Here is a 23,807-nt window from a genome sequence, read left to right on the forward strand (position 1 = left end):
TTTTCAAAAAACCAACTCTTGGTTTCATTGATCTGCTCTACCATTTTTTTAGATTCTATATTGTTTATTTCTGCTCTGATCTTTATTATTTCTCTTCTTCTGCTGGGTTTAGGGTGTCTTTGCTGTTCTGCTTCTATTTCCTTTAGGTGTGCAGTTAGATTTTGTATGTGGGATTTTTCTTGTTTCTTGAGATAGGCCTGGATTGCAATGTATTTTCCTCTCAGGACTGCCTTTGCTGCATCCCAAAGTGTTTGCAATGTTCTTTTCATTTTCATTTGTTTCCATATATTTTTTAATTACTTCTGTAATTGCCTGCTTGACCCATTCATTCTTTAGTAGGGTGTTCTTTAACCTCCATGCTTTTGGAGGTTTTCCCGACTTTTTCCTGTGGTTGATTTCAAGCTTCATAGCATTGTGGTCTGAAAGTTTGCATGGTATGATCTCAGTTCTTGTATACTTATGAAGGGGCTATTTTGTGACCCAGTATGTGATCTATCTTGGAGAATGTTCCATGTGCACTCAAGAAGAAAGTATATTCTGTTGCTTTGGGATGCAGAGTTCTAAATATATATGTCATGTCCATCTGATCTAATGTATCATTCAGGGCCCTTGTTTCTTTATTGATTCTCTGTCTAGATGATCTATCCATTGTTGTAAGAGGAGTATTAAAGTCCCCTGCAATTACCACATTCTTATCAATAAGGTTGCTTATGTTTATGAGTAATTGTTTTATATATTTGGGGGCTCCGGTATTCGGCACATAGACATTTATAATTGTTAGCTCTTCCTGATGGATAGACCTATAATTATTACATAATGTCCTTCTTCATCTCTTGTTACAGTCTTTAATTTAAAGTCTAGTTTGTCTGGATAAGTATGGCTACTCCAGCTTTCTTTTGACTTCCAGTAGCATGATAGATAGTTCTCCATCCCCTCACTTTCAATCTGAAGATGTCCTCAAGTCTAAATGAGTCTCTTGTAGACAGAAAATAGATGGGTCTTTTTTTTCATCCATTCTGATGCCCTATGTCTTTTGGTTGGAGCATTTAGTCCATTTACATTCAGTGTTATTATTGGAAGATATGGGTTCAGAGTCATTGTGATGTCTGTAGGTTTCATGCTTGTAGTGGTGTCTCTGGTTCTTTGTGGTCCTTGCAACATTTCACTCACAGAATCCCCCTTAGGATCTCTTGTATGGATGGTTGAGTGGTGATGAATTCCTTCAGTATTTGTTTCCTTGGGAAAACCTTTATCTCTCTTTCTGTTCTGAATGACAGACTTGCCTGATAAAGGATTCTTGGCTGCATATTTTTTCTGTTCATCACATTGAAGATTTCCTGCCATTCCTTTCTGGACTGCCAAGTTTCAGTAGATAGGTCTGCCACTACCCTTATGGGTCTCCCTTTGTAAGTTAGAGCCTGTTTATCCCTAGCTGCTCTCAGAATTTTCTCTTTATACTTTTATTTTGCCAGTTTCACTATGATATATCATGCAGAAGATCGATTCAAGTTACTTCTGAAGGGATGCCTTTTGGATTTCAATGCCTTTTTCCTTCCCCAGATCAGGGAAGTTCTCAGCTATGATTTGTTCAAGTACACCTTCAACCCCTTTCTCTCTTATTTTTTTTAATTTTATTTTTTATTTGTTAAAATTTCCATCCAAATTGGTTAGCATATAATGAAACAATGATTTCAGGAGTAGATTCCTTAATGACCCTTACCCTTTTAGCCCATTCCCCCACCCACAACCCCTCCAGCAATCCTCAGTTTGTTCTCCATATATGAGTCTCTTCTGTTTTGTCCCCCTCCCTGTTTTTATATTATTTTTGTTTCCCTTCCCTTATGTTCATCTTTTCTGTGTCTTAAAGTCCTCATATGAGTAAAGTCATTTGATTTTTGTCTTTCTCTATCTGACTAATTTCACTTAGCACAATACCCTCCAGTCCCATCCACATAGTTGCAAATGGCAAGATTTCACTGTTTTTGATTCCCGAGTAATACTCCATTGTATGTATGTGTGTGTGTGTGTGTGTGTACATATATATATATATATACACACCACATCTTCTTTATCCATTCATCTATCAATGGACATCTGGGCTCTTTCCATAATTTGGATATTGTTGATAGTGCTGCTATAAACATGGGGGTGCATGTGTCCCTTCAAAACAGCACACCTGTATCCCATGGATAAATGCCTAGTAGTGCAATTGCTGGGTTGTAGGGTAGTTCTATATTAATTTTTTTGAGAAACCTCCATACTGTTTTCCAGAGTGGCTGCACTAGCTTGCATTCCCACCAACAGTGCAAAAGAGATCCTCTTTCTCCGCATCCCCGCCACCATCTGTTGTTGCCTGAGTAGTTATGTTAGCCATTCTGACAGGTGTAAGGTGGTATCTCATTTTGGTTTTGATTTGTATTTCCCTGATGATGAGTGATGTTGAGCATTTTTTCATGTGTCAATTGGCCATCTTGATGTCTTCCTTGGAGAAGTGTCTATTCATGTCTTTTGCCCGTTTCTTCACTGGATTATTTGTGTTTTGGGTGTGAAGTTTGATAAGTTCTTTATAGATTTTGGATACTAACCCTTTATCTGATATGTCATTTGCAAATATGTTCTCCCATTCTGTTGGTTGCCTTTTAGTTTTGCTGATTTGTTTCCTTCGCTGTGCAGAAGATTTTTATCTTGATGAGGTCCCAGTAGTTCATTTTTGCTTTTGTTTCCCTTGCCTCCAGAGACGTGTTGAGTAAGAAGTTGCTGCGGGCAAAATCAAAGAGGTTTTTGCCTGCTTTCTCCTTGAGGATTTTGATGACTTCCTCTCTTACATTGAGTTCTTTCATCCATTTTGAGTTTGTTTTTGTGTATGGTGTAAGAAAGTGGTCAAATTCTTTCTTCTGCATGTCTTTGTCCAGCTTTCCCAGCACCACTTGCTGAAGGGACTGTCTTTATTCCAATGATATTCTTTTCTGCTTTGTCAAAGATTAGTTGGCCATACGTTTGTTGGTTCTCTATTGTGTTGCATTGATCTGAGTGTCTGTTCTTGTGCCAGTACCATACTGTCTTGATGATTACAGCTTTTTAGTATAGCTTGAAGTCTTGGATATGATGTGTCCTGCTTTGGTTTTCTTTTTCAAGATTGTTTTGGCTATTCGGGGTCTTTTCTCATTCCATACAAATTTTAGAATTATTTTTTCTAGCTCTGTGAAGAATGGTGGTGTTACTTTGATAGGGATTGCATTGAATATGTAGATTGCTTTGGGTAGTATCAACATTTTAACAATATTTGTTCTTCCTATCTAGGAGCATGGAATCTTTTTCCATTTTTTTTGTGTGTGTCTTCTTCAATTATTTTCATAAGCTTTCTATCGTTTTCAGTGTATAGATTTTTCACCTCTTTGGTTAGATTTATACCAAGGTATTTTATGTTTTTTTGTGCAACTGTAAATGGGATCAATTCCTTGATTTTTCTTTCTGTCACTTCATTGTTGGTATATAGGAATACGACCGATTTCTGTGCATTGATTTTATATCCTTCAACTTTGCTGAATTCATGAATCAATTCTAGCAGTTTTTGGTGGAATCGTTTGGGTTTTCCATATAGAGTATCATGTCGTCTGCGAAGAGTGAAAGTTTGACCTCTTTCTGGCTGATTTGGATGTCTTTTATTTCTTTGTGTTGTCTGATTGCAGAGGCTAAGACTTCCAATACTATGTTGAATAACAGTGGCGAGACTGGACATCCCTGTCTTATTCCTGACCTTAGGGGGAAAGCTCTCAGATTTTCCCCATGGAGGATGCTATTAGCGTTGGGTCATTCATATATGGCTTTTATTATCTCGAGGTATTCTCCTTCTATCCCTACTTTCTTGATGGTTTTTATCAAGAAAGGATGCTGTATTTTGTCAAATGCTTTCTCTGCATCTATTGAGAAGATCATATGGTTCTTGTCCTTTCTTTTATTGATGTGATGAATCACGTTAATTGTTTTTGCAGATATTGAACCAGCCCTGCATCCCAGGTATAAATCCCGCTTAGTCGTGGTGAATAATTTTTTTAATGTATTTTTGGATCCAGTTGGCTAATATTTTGTTGAGGATTTTTGCATCCATGTTCATCAGGGAAATTGGTCTATAGTTCTCCTTTTTAATGGGGTCTCTGTCTGGTTTTGGAATCAAGGTAATGCTGGCTTCATAGAAAGAGTTTGGAAGTTTTCCTTCCATTTCTATTTTTTGGAACAGTTTGAAGAGAATAGGTGTTAGCTCTTCCTTGAATGTTTGGTAGAATTCCCCTGGAAATCCATCTGGCCCTGGACTCTTGTTTTTTGGCAGATTTTTGATTACTAATTTGATTTCCTTACTGATTATGGGTCTGATCATATTTTCTATTTCTTCCTGTTTCAGTTTTGGTAGCATATATGTTTCTAGGAATTTGTCCATTTCTTCCAGATTACCCATTTTATTGGCATATAATTGCTCATAATATTCTCTTATTATTGTTATTTCTGTTGTGTTGGTTGTGATCTCTCCTCTTTCATTCTTGATTTTGTTTATTTGGGTCCTTTCCTTTTTCTTTTTGATCAAACTGGCTAGTAGTTTATTAATTTTGTTAATTCTTTCAAAGAACTAGCATCTGGTTTCATTGATCTTTTCTACTGTTTTTTTGGTTTCGATAGCATTAATTTCTGCTCTAATCTTTATTATTTCCTGTCTTCTGCTGGTTTTGGGTTTTATTTGCTGTTCTTTTTACAGCTCCTTAAGGTGTAAGTTTAGGTTGTGTATCTGAGATCTTTCTTCCTTCTTTAGAAAGGCCTGGATTGCTATACAGTTTCCTCTTATGACCGCCTTTGCTGTGTCCCAGAGGTTTTGGGTTCTGGTGTTATCATTTTGATTAGCTTCCATATACTTTTTAATTTCCTCTTTAACTGCTTGGTTAGCCCTTTCATTCTTTACTAGGATGTTCTTCAGTCTCCAAGTATTTGTTACCTTTCCAAATTTTTTCTTGTGGTTGATTTCGAGTTTCATAGTGTTGTGGTCTGAAAATATGCACAGTATGATCTCGATCTTTTTGTACTTAGGGCTGATTTGTGTCCCAGTATATGGTTATTCTGGAGAATGTTCCATGTGCACTGGAGAAGAATGTATATTCTGCTGCTGTAGGATGAAATGTTCCGAATGTATCTGTTAAGTCCATCTGGTCCTGTGTATCATTCAAAGCCATTGTTTCCTTGTTGATTTTTTATTAGATGATCTGTCCATTGCTGTGAGTGGGGTAATGAAGTCTCCTACTATTATGGTATTACTGTCGATGAGTTTCTTGATGTTTGTGATTAATTGATGTACATATTTGGGTGCTCCACATTTGCCGCATAAATGTTTACAATTTTTAGGTCTTCTTGGTGGATAGACCCCTTGATCATGGTATAATGCCCTTCTGCATGTCTTGATAGAGTCTTTATTTTAAAGTCTAGATTTTCCGATATATGTATGGCTACTCCGACTTTCTTTGGTTGACCATTAGCATGATAGATGGTTCTCCATCCCCTTATTTTCAATCCGAAGGTGTCTTTAGGTCTAAAGTGGGTCTCTTCTAAACAGCATATAGATGGATCTTGTTTTCTTATCCATTCTGTTACCCTGTGTCTTCTGATTGGAGCACTGAGTCCATTGACATTTAGAGTGTGTAGTGAAAGATATCAATTTATTGCCATCATGATGTTTGTAGAGTTGGAGTTTCTGGTGGTGTTCTCTGGTCCTTTGTAATATTTGTTGCTTTTGGTATTTATTTATTTATTTATTTATTTATTTATTTTTCATCTTTTCTACCCTCAGAAAGTCCCCCTTAAAACTTCTTGCAGGGCTGGTTTAGTGGTCACAAACTCCTTTAATTTTTCTTTCTCTGGGAAACTTTTTATCTCTCCTTCTATTTTGAATGACAGCCTTGCTGGATAAAGAATTCTTGGCTGCATATTTTTATGATTCAGCACACTGAATATATCCTGCCACTCCTTTCTGGCCTGTCAAGTTTCTGTAGATAGGTCTGCTGCAAACCTGATCTGTCTTCCCTTGTATGTTAGGGACTTTTTTCTTCCCTTTTTGCTTTCATGATTCTCTCCTTGCCTGAGTATTTTGTGAATTTGACTATGATATGCCTTGTTGATGGTGGATTTTTGTTGAATCTAAAGGGAGTCCTCTGTGCTCCCTAGATTTTGATGTCTGTGTCTTTCCCCATGTTAGGAAAGTTTTCTGCTATGATTTGCTCACATAACCCTTCTAACCCTATTTCTCTCTCTTCCTGTTCTGGGACCCCTATGATTCTGATTTTGTTCCTTTTTAATGAGTCACTGATTTCTCTAATTCTTAAATTGTGCTGTTTTGCCATAATCTCCCTCTTTTTTTCTGCTTTGTTATTCTCTATAAGTTTGTCCTCTGTACCACTGATTCTCTGTTCTGCCTCGTCCATCCTTGCCACTGCTGCACCCATCCATGCTGCCACTGCATCCATCCATGATTAAAGCTCAGTTATAGCATTTTTAATTTCATTCTGGTTGTTTTTTACCTCTTTTATCTCTGCATAAGGGATTCTAATCTATTTTTGACTCCAGCTAGTATTCTTATTATCATGATTCTAAATTCTGGTTCAGACATCTTGCTTGTATCTGTGTTGGTTAAATCCCTGGCTGTCGTTTCTTTGTGCTCTTTCTTTTGGGGTGAAGTCCTTCATTTTGTCGTTTTGAAGGGAGGAAAGGAATTAATGAGATATAAAATTTGAAATTAAAAAAATTAAAATTAAAAAATATTAAAATTAAAAATTAAGAGCGCACACACACCAAATAGATAATGCTGTTTCCTAGGTGTGTTTTGGTCTGGGTGTTGAAAGTAGTTTGACAGATTAGAGAAAAAAAGGGGGGGAGAAAAAAAAGGAAATCTTTTGAGAATTTGAAAAAATGAATACACTGAAGTAGACTGATAGGAGATGTTGGGGGTAAAATAGAATTTGAAAAAATATACACAAAAAGAATATAGTAGAAAGAATATAGTATAGTATAGTATACTATACTATACTTTATAGTATAGTAGAAAGAATATAGTAGAAAAAAATTAAAGAAAAATATTTTTAATAAAAATTAAAAATAAATATGAATTTTTTTCATTTTCTGTATTTAAGAAAAAAGAAACAAAAAAGAGAAAAAAGATTAAAAAAGAGAAAAAAAGGAAAAAAGAAATCATTTGAAAATTTGAAAAAGTGAATACACTGTAGTAGACTAAAATAAAATGATGGAAGTAAAATAAAATTTGAAAAAATTACATAGAAGGAAAAATGTAGTAATAAAAATTAAATAAAAATATTTTTGATAGAAATTGAAAGTACAAATGAAGTTTTTCTCTTTCTGCATTTAAGAAAAAGAAAAGAAACAAAACAGAAAAAAAGGAAATTGTTTGAAAATTTGAAAAGGTGAATACACTGAAGTAGTCTAAAACAAAATGATGGAAGTAAAGTAGAATTTGAAAAAAATTTACACAAAAGTAAAAAATATAGTAATAAAAATTAAGAAAGGTATTTTTAATAAAAATTGAGAGTAAAAATGAATTTTTTCTCTTTATGTATTCAAGAAAAAGAAAAAAATTGTAAAAGAGAAAAAGGAAAAAAAGAAAGAAAATTGAATAGGTGAACCTGCTAACAGATTGAAGTAGGACTAAAATTGCTTCATTTTCCCCTACAAGTCAGTCTGTGTAGCTCTTTATTGTCCATAAACTAAGCCAGCGGTGAGACTTGTGTTCTTGAAGAGCGAAGTTGGCCCAGTTGGGCAGGGCTCAGTGTAACAGCGCCGCTCTCTACTAGATGGCACTGCTAGCCTACTGGGGTGGATAGTTGTGGCGTTGTAGGTGCCTACGTGCATGCACAGGAGCAGTGAAAATGGCACCACCAGCTACCCAGTCTGTTCTCCTGGATCAGCAATTCTGCACCCGTCCTCTGTCTTCAGCTCTTGTCCACTCCCCGCTTTTTCACTCTCCATGCCCAGGCCCCAGGCAGTACCTCTCTTCCAAGTTTTGTCTCAGATGTGGCTGTTTTCCCTGGCCACTTACTTCTGAAGGACTGCAGCTCTGAACTGTTACGCCCCTCTGGGTGAGGGTCTCACCGAGCAATGGCTGAATATCGGCTGTACCCAGGAATGCCCGCTGAACCCTGTTGTTGCCGGTGCCCCGAGACTGCAACCAGGTGCCAGCCCACCCTAGAAAAAGTTCGCGAGACAGTGTAGCAGCAGCATTTCAGGGTTTATGGAAAATCACAACACACATCTGACACCAGGCTTCACCCTTAACGACCTTACCCCAGCACCAGTGAATGTGGCCGCCTTTTGGGGTCTGCTGGGACCAGGTGACTTCAACAGTCTCTACCAAATGTCCTTCCAGCAGTGGAACTGCTTTTCCCCGTGTGGCCCAAGAACCTCCCAGACCCCACTCTGTTCCTGGGGATTCGCCCTTCCCACCAGAACACCGCCAGGTATCGAGCTGTGGACTTGCAGCCTTTGTGCTCCCCTTGTTTACAGTCTTAATGGAATTTAAACCGTCTCCTTTCTCCTTCCTCCCTTTTTAGTTTAGTCCCTGTGGCTGTTTCCAATTTTCCACTTTCTCTCCAGCTGCTTTTGGGGAGGGGTGCTTTTCCTGTATTCTGCCCCCCCCCAGTCTCCATCCTCTCTCTGCCCGTAAAAGCAGTTCCCTACCTTTCATAGCTTCTCGCTCCCCAAATTTACCTCTCTGTACCGCATACCTGTTGAATTCTATGGTTCAGGTTGTGCAGATTGTTGTGTTAATCCTCCAATCAGTTTTCTATGTGTGTAGGATGGTTTAGTGTTGGTCTGGCTGTATTTCATGGGCACAAGACTCACAAAAATCTTCCATGCTGTTCTGCCATCTTGGCTCCTCTCTCTCTCTTCTTCTTCTGGAATTCCTATGATATGGATATTGTTCCGTTTGATTGCATCACTTAGTTCTCTCTCCCCTCATACTCCTAGATTGTTTTATCTCTCTTTTTTTCAGCTTCCTCTTTTTCCATAATTTTATCTTCTAATTCACCTATTCTCTCCTCTGCCTCTTCAATCCGTGCTATGGCCACCCCCATTTTATTTTGCACCTCACTTATAGCGTTTTTAAATTGCTCATGACTATTTTTTAGTCCTTTGTTCTCTATAACAATAGATTCTCTGCTGTCCTCTATACTTTTTTCAAGCCCTGCGATTAATTTTACGACTATTATTCTAAATTCTTCTTCCATTATATTGCTTAAATTGGTTTTGATCAATTCATTAGCTGTACTACTTCCTGGAGTTTCTTTTGAGGAGAATTCTTCCATTTCATCATTTTGGTTAGTCCCTGCAGTAGCTACAAACTGCAGGGCACTTCCCCTGTGCTGTCCAGAGTAACTTGTGTTGGTGGGCAGGGCCGCAGTCAGACCTGATGTCTGACATCTGATGTCAGACATCTGATGTCTGACATCTGACCTGATGTCTGTGGCCCAGTGGGCCACAGTCAGACTGGTATGTACCTTATCTTCCCCTCTCCCAGGGGCAGTACTCACTGTGGAGTGGTGTGGCCCCTGTCTGGGCTGCTTGCACACTGCCAGGCTTGCAGTGCTGCTTCAATGGGATCTGGCCAATGGCTTATTAGCCGGGGTGGATCCGCAAGGTGCACAGGGATGGGAGGGGAAGGCTTAGCTCGCTTTGCCCTTGGTGGTCCCCCGCAGGAGGGGCCCTGCAGCACTGGGAGGGAGGCAGGCCCAACGGAGGGATGGGTCCACAGAAGTACAGTGTTGGGCATTTGCGTGGTGCAAGCAAGATCGGTGACAGGAACTGGTTCTCTTTGGAATTTTGGCTGGGGTTGGGAGAGGGAAATGTCTCTTGCCAGTGCCTTTGTTCCCCTGCCAAGCTCTGTCCATCTGGGGCTCAACAACTCTCCCTCCCGGTGTCCTCTAGTCCTCCCTGCTCTCCGAGAGCAGAGCTGTTGACTTTTAACATTCCAGATGTTAAGTCCCACTGGCTGTCAGAACTCACGCAGTCCAGCCCCTCCACTTTTGCAAGCCAGACTTCAGGGGCTCCTCCTCTCCTGGTGAGCTGCCCCTCCACTGCCCTGGCTCCCTCCCGCTAGTCCGTGTAGCATGCACTGCCTCTCCACCCTTCCTACCCTCTTCCGTTGGCCTCTTGTCTATGCTTGGCTCCAGAGAGTCTGTTCTACTAGTCTTCCGGTAGTTTTCTGGGTTATTTAGGCCAATGTGGATGGAATCTAAGCAGTCAGCAGGACAAGGTGAACCCAGCATCCTCCTACACCGCCATTTTCTCTGAGCTTGACTTGTGAGTGGGTGATAGAGAGGCCAACCTGCATAGAGTGGTTTTGTGTGTTAGAGTATAATTATCAACAAAACTGGGTAAGTAATGTGGGGCCAGATTATGAAGACAATGAAAATAAGGAGAGATATTTAACCAGAGTTTCTCAGAAGTCTGAAATTATCAACAGTTTTTGAGCAAGAAGTGACACAATGAAAGTGATGTTTACAGAATATAGATTTGATGACAGTATATATTATAGCGAGGAGAATTTGATATCAAAGAAACTAATCACGGTATGAGATGATGAGAAGATACATTGGATTGGATAGTAATAACAATAGAGTGGGAGAGAATACAAGAGTCATTTTAAACAACACCTGTAAGTCAGATGTTGGCTAACTAGATATGAGATATGAATCAAGATGATGCCAAGATTTAGAGGCTAGGTAAATAATGCTACCATCGACAGAAGCAGAGGAATTCCATAGGAAGATGCCAGTTGTAAAGGGACATGCTGAATTTGTGGTGATAAAAGATTTCAAAATTGAAATATCCAATAGTTGGAGTGAGATACACAGCCATAGCTTGGGAAGAAGAATAACATTAAAGATCTGGATTTAAATTACAAAGTTTTGGTACTTGGTCACAGAACAAAAACAGCAGTAACAATAGCAGTAATAACTGCAATGTTTATTGAACATTTTCTCTATGCTAGGCACAGAGCTAAGTGCTTTCAATGCATTATTTTGAAATCTCTATAAGAATCCTATTCAGGTAGGTAATATTAATAGCCCCAATTATAGATAAGGAAGGTGACTCATTTTCCATAGTCACAGTGCTTATGAGAGAGTCCAGCAGGTCTGTTAGTCCACAAAGCCTACATTACCAACAGCTGTGTGTTTTTGTCCGTGGAAATTTTGTGCTGGTGAAATGATAATGAATGTACTAGTGATCACATTAAAATGTGAATTAATTAAATTATAATGTTAAAGATAAAGATTTCCAGATTACATAAAAGAGCAAAATCCAGCTAGATGCTACTCACAAAAGATATCCCTAAGATCAGATTATATAGAAAAATGGAAAATGAAGGAGTATATAAAGATAAATCATGTAAAGCTAACAGAAAGAAATCAATGGTGGCAACATTAATATCAAAAATAGTAAATATTATTCAAGGTACAAGTTAGTAAAAGGGACAGGAAGGATATTTATATTGATAAGAGTTACACAGACAAAAGCAAAATCAGGAAATCACAAACACCCTCTCTATAAATACAGAGAACAAACTAATGGTTGCCAGAGGGGAGGGGCTTGGGAGATTGGACAAAATAGGTAAAGGGGAGAGGGAGATGCAGGCTTCCAGTTATGGGGTGACTAAAAGGCATAGCATAAGGAATACATTCAGTGACATTGTAATAGGGACATAATGGGACAGATGGTAGCTACACTTGTGGTGAACATAGCATAATGTATAAACTTGCCAAATCACTAAGTTGTACACATGACACTAATGTAACATTGTGTGTCAACTATACTCAAAAAGGGAGTTACAGTATAACAAGATGATATAGCAGTTGTAAACTTTTATCTACTGAATAGTATCAGTGAAATGTATAAAGCAAATATTTAGGAAAACTTAAGGACAGTATGATAAAATCATTGTATAATCATGGTGGGGCACTATAACATACCTCTATAAGAATGTCACAGATCGATTATAAAACAGTAATTAAAGATAATAGGAAGATTAATAAACCTGATTTTTGTATTTATGGGTACATATAAAACTATACCCAAAGAGAATACACAAAGAATGTTTATTTTTTAAAAAGTAGAAGTCATACAAATGATATTGTCAGAATATGACATAAAACTAATAATACAAGTGTAACAAAAAAAAATTGACCATGAAGGAGTTAAATTTTACAAATAATTCTTAGATTAAACAGGACACCAAATCTGAAATTAGTGCTCTAAAGTAAAAGGTGATACTACTACTTATAAAAACATAAGAGATTTGGCCAGAGTCCTATTTGGAAATTTTCATATCCTTAAATACTTTTATTTTGGAAAGAAAAAAAAGTTCTAGTTTCCAGACAAAATGGAGTAGATACACATCTCCCTATTCCTCCTGCTAAGTACAGTAAAAATGCCTGGACACTATCTATAAAACAAACTTAAGAAAATTCTGAAAGTCAGAAAAAAGAAGGGAGACAGGCTACGGACTTTGCACCTGAGAAATGACACAGCAGTGAATATACTGGGTTTTCCTTCTGTCTTGTATATTCTCAACTGGATGCTGGAGAAGTTTTTATCCCAGAAACACAAATGGGTGCAGACTTAAAAAGCCCAAGAAAAACCTTTTCCTTCTATCCAGAGTAACAGGAGAGGGGCAGCCTAGCCAGACAGAAAATTTCCAGACAGTAATGGTTCTACTCTAGCCAAACACCGCAGAAAAAACTGCAGCCCCATTCCCACTCCTATAAACAAAAGCTGAGTGGGGACCCTAGACTTCTACCTTCACATAGCTGTAAAGAAGCACCTTTTTTCTTCCTTAGGGGTAGTATCTGAGAAGCACTAGTGGGGAGCTCAGACTTTCATCCCTGCCCAACAATAGAGGAACTTCCTTCCATACCCACTAGCAGTAACAAGGCAGTGCTCCCTTCCCTGCCACACTGTGTCAGAAAAGGCCTGCTGAATCAGAAGATTCAGTAAGATCCAAAGTCTCCTAAGATGATACCCCATATTTCCAGAATACAATAGAAATCATTTATACCAATATCCAGGAAGTTCTGAACTTCAATAAGAAAAATTGATCATCAGGCACCAATCCCAAGATAACAAAGATGTTGGAATTGTGACAAAGATTTTAATTCAGTCATCATAAAAGTATTTTAACAAGAAATTATGACCACACTTGAAATTTGAAGGTGGGTGGGAGGGAGGGGAGGGTGGGTGATGGGTATTGAGGAGGGCACCTTTTGGGATGAGCACTGGGTGTTGTATGGAAACCAATTTGTCAATAAATTTCATATATATATAAAAAAAATAAAAATAAAAATAAAAAAATAAAAAAATAAAAAATAAAAAATAAAAAAAAAAGAAATTTGAAGGTGTGAAGACTCAGCAAAGAAATTGAAATATTCAGCAAGGAAATTGAAGATATAGGGGCACCTGGGTGGCTCAGTCAGGTAAGTGTCCAAATCTTGATTTTGGCTCAGGTCATGATCTCACAGTTTGTGGGGACCGAGCCCCATGTCAGGCTCCATACTGACAGCACGGAGGCTGTTTGAGATTCTCTCTCTCTCTCTCTCTCTCTCTCTTCCTCTCCCCACTTTCTCTCTTTCTTTCTCTCAAAATAAATAAACTTTTTCAGGGCACCTGGTGGCTCAGTCAGTTGAGCGTCCAACATCAGCTCAGGTCATGATCTCACAGCCCACCATCTGTGGGTTCAAGCCCCGCATCAGGCTCCATGCTGACAGCTCGGAGCCTGGAGCCTGCTTTGGATTCTGTGACTCCCTCTCTCTGGCTCTCCCCTGCTCATGCTCTGTCTCTCTCCCTCTCTCAAAAATAAACATTAAAAAAATCCTTTAAATAAACTTCTCTCTCTCTCTCTCTCAAAATAAACTTTATTTTTATTTTTTATATATATATATATGAAATTTATTGACAAATTGGTTTCCATACAACACCCAGTGCTCATCCCAAAAGGTGCCCTCCTCAATACCCATCACCCACCCTCCCCTCCCTCCCACCCCCCATCAACCCTCAGTTTGTTCTCAGTTTTTAACAGTCTCTTATGCTTTGGCTCTCTCCCACTCTAACCTCTTTTCTTTTTTTTTTTTTCCTTCCCCTCCCCCGTGGGTTCCTGTTAAGTTTCTCAGGATCCACATAAGAGTGAAACCATATGGTATCTGTCTTTCTCTGTATGGCTTATTTCACTTAGCATTACACTCTCCAGTTCCATCCACGTTGCTACAAAAGGCCATATTTCATTTTTTCTCATTGCCACATAGTATTCCATTGTGTATATATACCACAATTTCTTTATCCATTCATCAGTTGATGGACATTTAGGCTCTTTCCATAATTTGGCTATTGTTGACAGTGCTGCTATGAACATTGGGGTACAAGTGCCCCTATGCATCAGTACTCCTGTATCCCTTGGATAAATTCCTAGCAGTGCTATTGCTGGGTCATAGGGTAGGTCAATTTTTAATTTTCTGAGGAACCTCCACACTGCTTTCCAGAGTGGCTGCACCAATTTGCATTCCCACCAACAGTGCAGGAGGGTTCCTGTTTCTCCACATCCTCTCCTCAAAATAAACTTTAAAAAAGAAAAGAAATTGAAGATATAAAGAACCAAATGAAAGGTTTAGAACTGAAAACTACAATAACTGAAGTCAAAAACTCACTAGATAGGCTCAATAGCAGAATAGAGATGATAGAGTGAACTTGGAGATAGAAGTATAGAAATGACCCATTGTGAACAAGAATAAAAAATAGACTGAAGAGCTATGAGCAGAGCCTATGGGACCCGTGGGACTAATACCAAAAGATCTGCCATTCACATAATAAGAGTCCTAGAAGTAGAGGAAAAAGTATGGGACTGAAAAAAAGAATATTCCAACTAATAATGGCTGAAAAATTTGCAAAAGGTATAAACCTATAGATTCAAACAGATGAGAAAGTCCCAAACAGGATAAACCCAAAGAAACCCATGCCAAAACACAGAGTAGTAATCAACTCCTGAAAATTAAAGAAAAAGAAAAAAATCTAGAAAGCAATGAGAGAAATGATAACTTGCCTATATGGGAAAAACAATTAGAATGACATCGAATTTCTCATTAAAAACTCTGGAGACAGAGGGAACTGGTGTGACATTTTTCAAGTGCTCAAAATTATAAACAGAATTCTGTATCCAGCAAAATTGTACTTCAATAATAAAGCAGGTAAAAGATATTCTCAGATGAAGGAAAGCTAAATGAAATTTGTCTGCTGGAGATCGGCCCTGAAAGAATGGCTTAAAGGAAGTTCTTAAAATGAAAAGGGAATACAAGATGGAATGTTGGAACATCAAAAAAGAAAAAACAGTAGAAAGATTAAGAATATAGGTAAATACAATAGATGTTAGAAAACTTTAGTTTTCTAAAGTTTGATGTGATTCTCAAAGTGTGTAGAGGAAATCTTAAAATCTTATCTTACATGATAAATGGGGGAAAGGTAAATGGCTGAAAGGGAGGTAAGGTTTCTACCCATCACTCTAACTAGTAAAATGTTGACATTAATATCAGTGATATATGTATAATCCATGTTTGTATGTGTAATGTAATAACTAGAGTAACCACTAAGAAATCTATACAAGGAGATACAGTCAAAAACAGTATATATAAATCGAAATGAAATTCTTGTTATATATTTTAGAAGTCAAGAAGAAGAGGGGCGCCTCTTCTTGGTTAAGCGTCTAACTTCAGCTCAGGTCATGATCTCACGGTTCATAGGTTTGAGCCCCGCATCGGGTTCTGTGATGACAGCTCAGAGTCTGGAGCCTGCTTCAGATTCTGTCTCTGTCTCTCTGCCCCTCCCCTGATCTCTCTCTCTCTCTTTCTCTCTCTCTTTCTCTTCCTCTCTCTCTCTCTCTCAAATATAAAATTAAAAAAAAATTTTAAAGAAGCCAGGAAGAAGAAAATAAGGAAATGAAGAACAGAGGAACAAACAGAAAACAATAATGAAAATAGTAGGTTTAACCCTATCATTAATTACATTAACTGGAAATAGCCTAAGTGCACTAATTAAAAGATTGAGGTTGACAGGGATTTTTTTAAATAACCCACATGTATGCTGTGTTCATGAAATTCACTCATATAAAAATATAGGTAGATTGAAATGAAAATTTAAAACGGGAAAAGATACACTATGCAAAATTAATCTTAAAAAATCAGAAGTGGCTACATTAATATCTGGTAAAATAGACTTCAGAGTAAAGAGAGAAAACAGATAATAAGAACAACATTAGGAATGAGAAAGGGGATATAGCAAGAAAAATGGAGGAGACCTTTAAAATTATAAAAGAGACCTGTGTCATCTGCCATCTTGGGCAAAGCAAGGTGGCTTCCACATTTCCTGAGTATCTTCTCTGCTTCCCCCTCAATTGCCCCTTGATCACAGACATTTCTTGTGATCAATTCCAGAACTAGAGCAGTACCAGTTGCAGCTTCCACTGTTGTAGAGGAAGTGGTGGCCACGGTGGCCTCCACAACTTCCACTCTCCACTGCATTGCCTGGGCCTCAGTCAGAACTGTAGATCTTTGGAGCCCAGCCTGGACCAGGGTGGCACCAAGCCCCCAATCCTGCCATAGCAATAGCAGCAGCCACCCCTGAGGCCACTACCACCACAGCAACTTCTGCTGCCACCACAGGATTTGTCCAAGCCCACTGTGCCTCAGGGACCTGGCCCAGCTCTCAGAGTAGGCAATGCTCCACCAGCCTCCAGCTTAGCACTACTCACCACTCTCCCAATCTCTTGGGCCCCCACAAGGCTGGGCCCCACCCACACCCTCCTGCCACCTGTCACCTCAGTGCTCCCTTGGGTGCCCCCAACCATGTTGTCAAGCAGCAGAGTCATCACTATTCCCTCAGGCTGGGCACCCACTGCCTCCACCCACAAGCTGCCTCAAAGGTGGCGAAGTGCAGACAGGCCTAAGCCCTGTGGTAACATGGGCCTATGTACTGCCCACTGAGGTGGCAGAGAGCCCTGGAGAGGCTAGCAGCACTACTCATCCTACAACAGCAGCACCACCAGGATCCCCCATCCAGTAGGCCTGGTGGCTGCAGCAAGGAGATATCCCACTTGGAGGAGTTTAAAGCCAACTTATCTCTCTTGAGGAGGCATGGAGAGAAAACTTACTCTCAGCATTGTTGGTTGTTTGCTGGGAATCTATCTGCAGATATCATGGAGGATGAATTCAAAAGACTAAATAGGGAGAACCAGGAGAAAGAAAGGATTTGGACTTATTAAACTTGAATCTAGAGCATTGGCTAAAATTGCCAAAGCTGAATTTTATGATAAACCCATGAGAGTTTTCAACCCAGCTTTGAGTTCACTTTGCCATACGTGCTGCCCTTTCCATTCAGAATTTTAATCTTATGTTTCCAATGAACTGTTGTAAGAAGTCTTTTGCCAGTTTGGTCCTATTGAAAGGGCTGTTGTAATTGTGGATGATCACAGAAAACCTGCAGGGAAAGGCATTGTTGAATTTGCTTCTAAACCAGCAGCAAGAATAGCATGTGAAAGATGCAGTGAGAGTGTTTTTCTTACTGACAACTGCTTGTCCAGTCATTGTGGAACCACCCAAACAATTAGATGATGAAGATGGTCTTCCTGAAGAACTCGCACAGAAGAATTCAGTGTATTAAAATGAGAAAGAAACCCCTACTTATTTTGCCTAGTATGGCACATTTGAGTATGAATATTTTCAGCAATGGAAGCCCTTGAATAAAATGGAAAAACATCAAAGGAAACAAATCAATAAAAACATGAAAGATATGCAAGACAAATTGAAAAGTGAAATGGGAGATGCCTATCGTGAGCATCAAGCAAATATTTTGCATGAAGATCTGATGGGACACTAGGAGGAATTAAGACACATGGAAGAACTTCACAATCAAGAAATGAAGCAATATAAAGAAATGCAAGTAAGGCAACAGAGAATGATGTAGAAGGGAAAAGAGATGAAGACTGGTCAACGTGAGATGGAAGAATAAATGAGACATCAAAGAGAGTAAAGTTATAGCAGATGGGTAGAGGGATCCAAGAGAAAGAGACATAAGAATGGATGGTAGAGGGGCAAAGAACATGGCAGAGCCCTATGGTTTAGGAGGCCAGAAATTTCCACCTCTAGGTGGTGGTGGTGGCATAGGTTATGAAGCTAATTCTGGAGTTCCACCAGCAACCGTGAGTCATTCCATGGTGGGACGTAACATATGTACTAAGCATTTTGGGCAGAGAGATATGAGACCTGTGGCTGTACAGGGTCCTCAAGGAATGAGGCCTGGAACTCCAGAAGAATGTGGTAGAGGGAGAGAAGTGTACGAAGGCCCAAACAAAAAGCCCTGATTTTAGATGTGATATCTAGGTTTTCAATTTAGTTCATTTTTGTCTTTTCTTGTTTAGATACCAATCTTTCAAATTCTTGCATTTTAGTAATAAAGCTGCCTTTTAATGGATGTTAGCAGTTTATTGACCTAATATTTATAAATGGTCCATTTGGGCAGGTACAATTACATAATGCAGTGTTTGAAATGGGATTTTTCCCCCTTATTTCCTTTGTTTTAGCCATGTAATGTCTCTCAAGCCATGGTAGTGTATCTTGTGCCACTGAATTTCCAAAGTGTACCAATGATTTTTAACCATGCTTCACATAAATAGAAAAATAGTTATAAAAATAATAAAATTATAACAGAATACCAAGTTTAATTTTGTAAATCTAGATAAAATTAACAAATTTTCTAGAAAAGTAAATCATATAAGAATAAGCTGAATAAGAAACATGCATAGAATCATATGAGAAAATTATAAAACTAATGAAGAGCATAAAAAGATACTTTAATTACTAGAGAGATACCCTGTTGCTAGATAAAAATAGTTAATATTGAGAGTTAGTTGAGCCTCTGACTCTTGATTTCAGCTCAGGTCATGACCTCATGATTCCTAAGATCGAGCCCAGGCTCTGCACTGACAGCACAGAGTCTGCTAGGGATTTTCTTTCTCTCCCTCTCTCTCTGCCCTTCCCCCAGTTGCTCACTCTCTCTCAAGATAAATAAACTAAAAAAAAATAAATTTCATATGGAATAGAAAATGTACAATAATAACCAGGTTTTTTTAAAAACTAAAAACAATAAGAGAAGACAGATCCATCATAATTAAAATAATGATAAAGATTACAATCCAGGGGCGCCTGGGTGGCGCAGTCGGTTAAGCGTCCGACTTCAGCCAGGTCACGATCTTGCGGTCCGTGAGTTCGAGCCCCGCGTCGGGCTCTGGGGTGATGGCTCAGAGCCTGGAGCCTGTTTCCGATTCTGTGTCTCCCTCTCTCTCTGCCCCTCCCCCGTTCATGCTCTGTCTCTCTCTGTCCCAAAAATAAATAAACGTTGAAAAAAAAATTTTTTTAAAAAAAAGATTACAATCCAAATAGAGGCAAAGGACGTTATCAACAATAGCCAAATTATGAAAAAAGCCTAAATGTCCATCAGCTGCTGAATGGATAAGGAAGTGGTGTGTGTGTATATACATGCATGCAATGGACTATTACTCATCCATAAAAAAAAAGAATGAAATCTTGCCATTTGCAATGACATGGTTGGGGCTAGAGAGTATTACGCTAAGAAAAATTAGAGAAAGACAAATACCATATGATCTCATGCATATGTGGAATTTTAGAAACAAATGAACATGGCAGGGTTGCAGGGAGAAAGGAAAACCAAGAAACACACTCTTAACTATACAGAATGAACCTATGGTTACCAGAAGGGAGGTGGGCAGGAGGATGGGTTAAACAGGTGATGGGGACTAAGGAAGGCACTTGTGATAAGCACTAGGTGTTATATGTAAGTGATGAATCACTAAATTCTACACCTGAAACTAATATTACACTGTATGCTAACTAACTGGAATTAAAATAAAAACGTGAGAAAAAAGAATATAAATAAATACATCTAGGAAAATCATTCATTTAGGCCTGCTACTTTCCATTTTATGCAAAACTGAATTCTAAATAGATTAAAAATCTAAGCAAAAATAAATAAACCTATAAAATATTAAAAGGAAATATGGGAGAATGTTTTTGTGATCTTGAGCTGAAGAAAACTGTCCTTTGCAAGACACAGAAAAGGAAAAATTGGCAAATTCAAAAACATGAAAATTTAAACAAATCTTTTATATAAAAATGAACTGTGTTTGAGGTTGAAAGACAAATAACAAAGTAGGTAATGTATTTTTCATACATATGATAAAGGGTAATACTCATGAAACATAAAGAGCCCTTGAAAGTCAATTAACAAAAAGATAAACTACTTAATAGAAACATGGAAAAAGGGCATGAACAGGCAAATCATAAAAGAAATACAAATAACCAGTATATACATGAAAACATGCCCAATATTACTAGTAATAAAACTGTTTCTTTAAAGTAGCAGATAAGCAAAGATTAAAAAGATGATTATTAAAGATGTGGGGAAACAGTCGCTTTCCATACTGATGGTGTAAATATAACTGGTACAACCTTTTTAGTGGACAATTTGACAGTCTGTTAGCAAGTATTCCCTTTGTCCTAACAGTTTTACTTACTGGAATTAATCCTAAGGAAATCACAGAATAAGAGCATAAAGATGTAGGTACAAAGATCATCACAGTGTTGCTTATAATTAAAAAACAGTTTAAATGTCTGCTATGGAATCTTATATAGCTTTTACAAGGGATAAGTTAGAAAAAGTAGATCACAAAAGAGTATGTGTAGTATGATCGATCCCCTTCACATAAAGTCGGATAATTATTAGCCTTCTTTATTTTCTGTGCCTACACACACACACACACACACACACACACACACACACACACACAAGCTAAGGCTCCTTACATGAGATAATATATAAAATATTTTAGCACAGTGCATGGCACATAACATTAAACAAATGGTTGCTGTTTTTATTGTCAGTTTTCAGTATCCATTAAGTAGTCTGCCATCAGGCACTGTGCTAAGTGCTTATGATAAATAAGGTACTGTCTTTGAGAAACTCTGTCTATTGGTAATCATCCCTTACCACTTGCCTATTCTACAGTGTTGTTCACTGTCAGATCAATTGTTGAAATACAGGGTAGACAGGATTGTCTCATTTGTACCATTACCACCAGAATGTTGGTTTGAAATAATTGAAAGAGACCCCTTATTTCAAAGTTAACACTTTGATTGTTTTAAAATTCTAAGATTTTTTTAAAACTAAGATTGTTTTAAAATTCTCTTCATTTCAAGATGAAGATGGAACCAGCTTGAATTCAAGTATCCTAGCAGCACTCCAAAAAATGCAGGATGGCTATTTTGGTGGAGCAAGGTAAGTGACCTCTGCGCACTCTTTAGTGAAATGAAATGAAATTTGGAAGCTGGCTATAGTTATGGTAGACTTGTGATGCATTTCTCTGTGTGTTTAACAATACAGTCCCATCCTATTTAGAGGAACTTATTTTTGATAGATCGAATCAAAGGGTCTAATGTTATAGAGAAGGGTTGGAAATTTGCCCAAACCTCATTAATTCAGTGGACCAGAAAACTTATTCCTTGAAAAGCAAAAAAGTTACTGAACTGTTTAATTATGGATGCTTTTCTTTTTTTCTTTTCCCTAAGTTTTTAATTTGAAAACTTTCATGCTTATAGAAATGTATAAGAATACTATTGAACACCATATACCCTTCCTCAGGATTCCCTGTTAACATATATCTCATTCATACACACTCTCTCCCTCCTCTTCCTTCCCCTCCTCTAGCTCTTCCCTCCCTTCTTCTCTTCTTCCATATCCTCCTCCCTCTCTCACACATACATATGTGTGTGCATACACACACACACACACACACACACACACACACACACACACACATACTTGCTGAAGTATTAGAGTTAGCCAAAGACATCACAACTCTTCAACCCTAAATACTTCATTTTGTCTTATAAGAACAAGAGTATTCTCACACATAGCTGAGATATAATCATCACACTCACAAAATTTAATATTGATACAGTACTATTATCTAATATAGAGTCCATATTCAAAATTACCCAATTATCCTAATAATGTTTTTTCCCATAGCTTTTTTCCCACTCTAGGACCCAATCAAAGATCACATATTAGCATTTAGTTATTATATCTCCTTGATGTCTTTTAGTCTAGAATAATTCCCCAGCCTTTTGTGGATCTTTTGTGACAGTTTCAACACAGTTTTGAAGAAGGAAGGTCAGTTATATTGCAGAATGTCTTTCAATTTGGTTAAAGCAGTATCTTGCTAAGTTTCTCCCTATCCTTTCTATGACAGTCTTTAACCCGTCTTATCTTCCACTGCTGAATTAGTCATTACTGGGGTTTTAAAGTGATAAGTCTGTGTTTCTATCATTCTGTGCATATTAATTAGAATCCTTCTGTTTAAAAAAATAGCTTTCTGGGGTGCCTGGATGACTCAGTAGGTTAAGCAGCCAACTCTTGATTTTGGCTCAAGTCATAATCCCAGAGTCATGGGATCGAGCCCCGTGTCAGGCTACATGCTTAGTTCTCTCACTATCCCTCTGCCCTTCTTTTGCTCATGCATGTATGCACACACTCTCTCACTCTCTCAAAAAAAAATTTAATGAAATTTTAAAAAGAGCTTCCCTTTATCCCCTTTTATTTTGTAGTATTAGTGTCAGCATTCATTGATTCTTATTTTATTCAATATGCCATGCTCTATTCCTGTCATTGCTCATTTCAGTGTTCAAATTATCCAAGGTCTGGCCATAGGGAGCCCCTTCAAGCTGGCTTCTTTATTTTTAATCTATTTTTGAGTAATGGCCTTTATTGAGCACTGTCCACCAATTCTGCTTTGAGTGGGTTTTTGGCTTGAGCAACAATATGTGACTCACTTCACTGAAGGCAGAAGGCCAGCCCCTCCAGTCTGTGAAGGGAAGTGGGAAGTGCATCACTGCTCCTCAGGGAGAGGAGGACAACATCCTTTCTCTGAGAAAACAACCAGGCCCAGTACTCACACTAGCTTCCTCAGTTGATTTTGTCCTAGAATATGTACAGGTTGTTGGTGGCGGCCCCAGCAGGTGCCAAGTTGTGTTTTTTAGAAGATCAGTACTACTGACTTTCCCTTTGGGTTTTACAATTGGTTTTGTAGACAGGGGAGGATATGACCTACAATTCTCTATAATTCATAAAATTTTCAAATACCATCTCTGGTTTTTGATCTTTAGGAGCACCTGGGTGGCTCAGTCAGTTGAGCATCCAACTCTTGGTTTCAGTTCAGGTCACATTCTCATGGTTCATGAGTTCTAGCCCTGCATTGGGCTCTGTACTGACAGTGCGGAGCCTGCTTGGGATTTATATCTCCCTTGCTCTCTGCCCCTTCCCAGCTTGCTCTCTCTTTCTCTCTCTCTCTCTCTCTCTCTCTCTCTCTCAAATAAATAAATAAATAAACATTAAAATTTTTTAAAAATGATCTTTGATCTCTCTAGAGTGTATTATGCTAAGCAAGTCAGTCAGAGAAAGACAGCTATCCTATGCTTTCACTCATATGTGGAATTTAGAAAACATGGCAGATGATCGTAGGGGAAGGGAAAGAAAAATAAGATAAAAACAGAGAGGGAGGCAAACCATAAGAGAGACTTAAATATAGAGAACAAACTGAGAGTTGCTGGAGGGGAGGTGGGGAGGTGGGCTAAATGGGTGATGGGCGTTAAGGAGGG

The 23,807-nt window shown here is 38.4% G+C and overlaps 1 protein-coding gene and 1 pseudogene across 2 annotated transcripts in view; both read left to right on the forward strand.

The window, feature by feature from the left end:
- Positions 1–23,807, forward strand: part of PHKA1 (phosphorylase kinase regulatory subunit alpha 1) — a 186,711-nt gene that overhangs the window by 117,050 nt on the left and 45,854 nt on the right. For both annotated transcript variants that reach the window (XM_047092509.1, XM_047092510.1), the window contains exon 17: positions 21,351–21,429. In XM_047092509.1, coding sequence (XP_046948465.1) covers positions 21,351–21,429 — 79 coding nt within the window. The remainder of the gene's footprint in view (positions 1–21,350; positions 21,430–23,807) is intronic.
- On the forward strand, positions 9,785–18,439 carry LOC124521601 (splicing factor, proline- and glutamine-rich-like; annotated as a pseudogene).

Source organism: Lynx rufus, unplaced genomic scaffold (genome assembly GCF_022079265.1).
Source record: "Lynx rufus isolate CCGP_SWC_20201006 ecotype Redwood Valley unplaced genomic scaffold, mLynRuf1.p SCAF_30, whole genome shotgun sequence".
Lineage (NCBI taxonomy): Eukaryota > Metazoa > Chordata > Mammalia > Carnivora > Felidae > Lynx > Lynx rufus.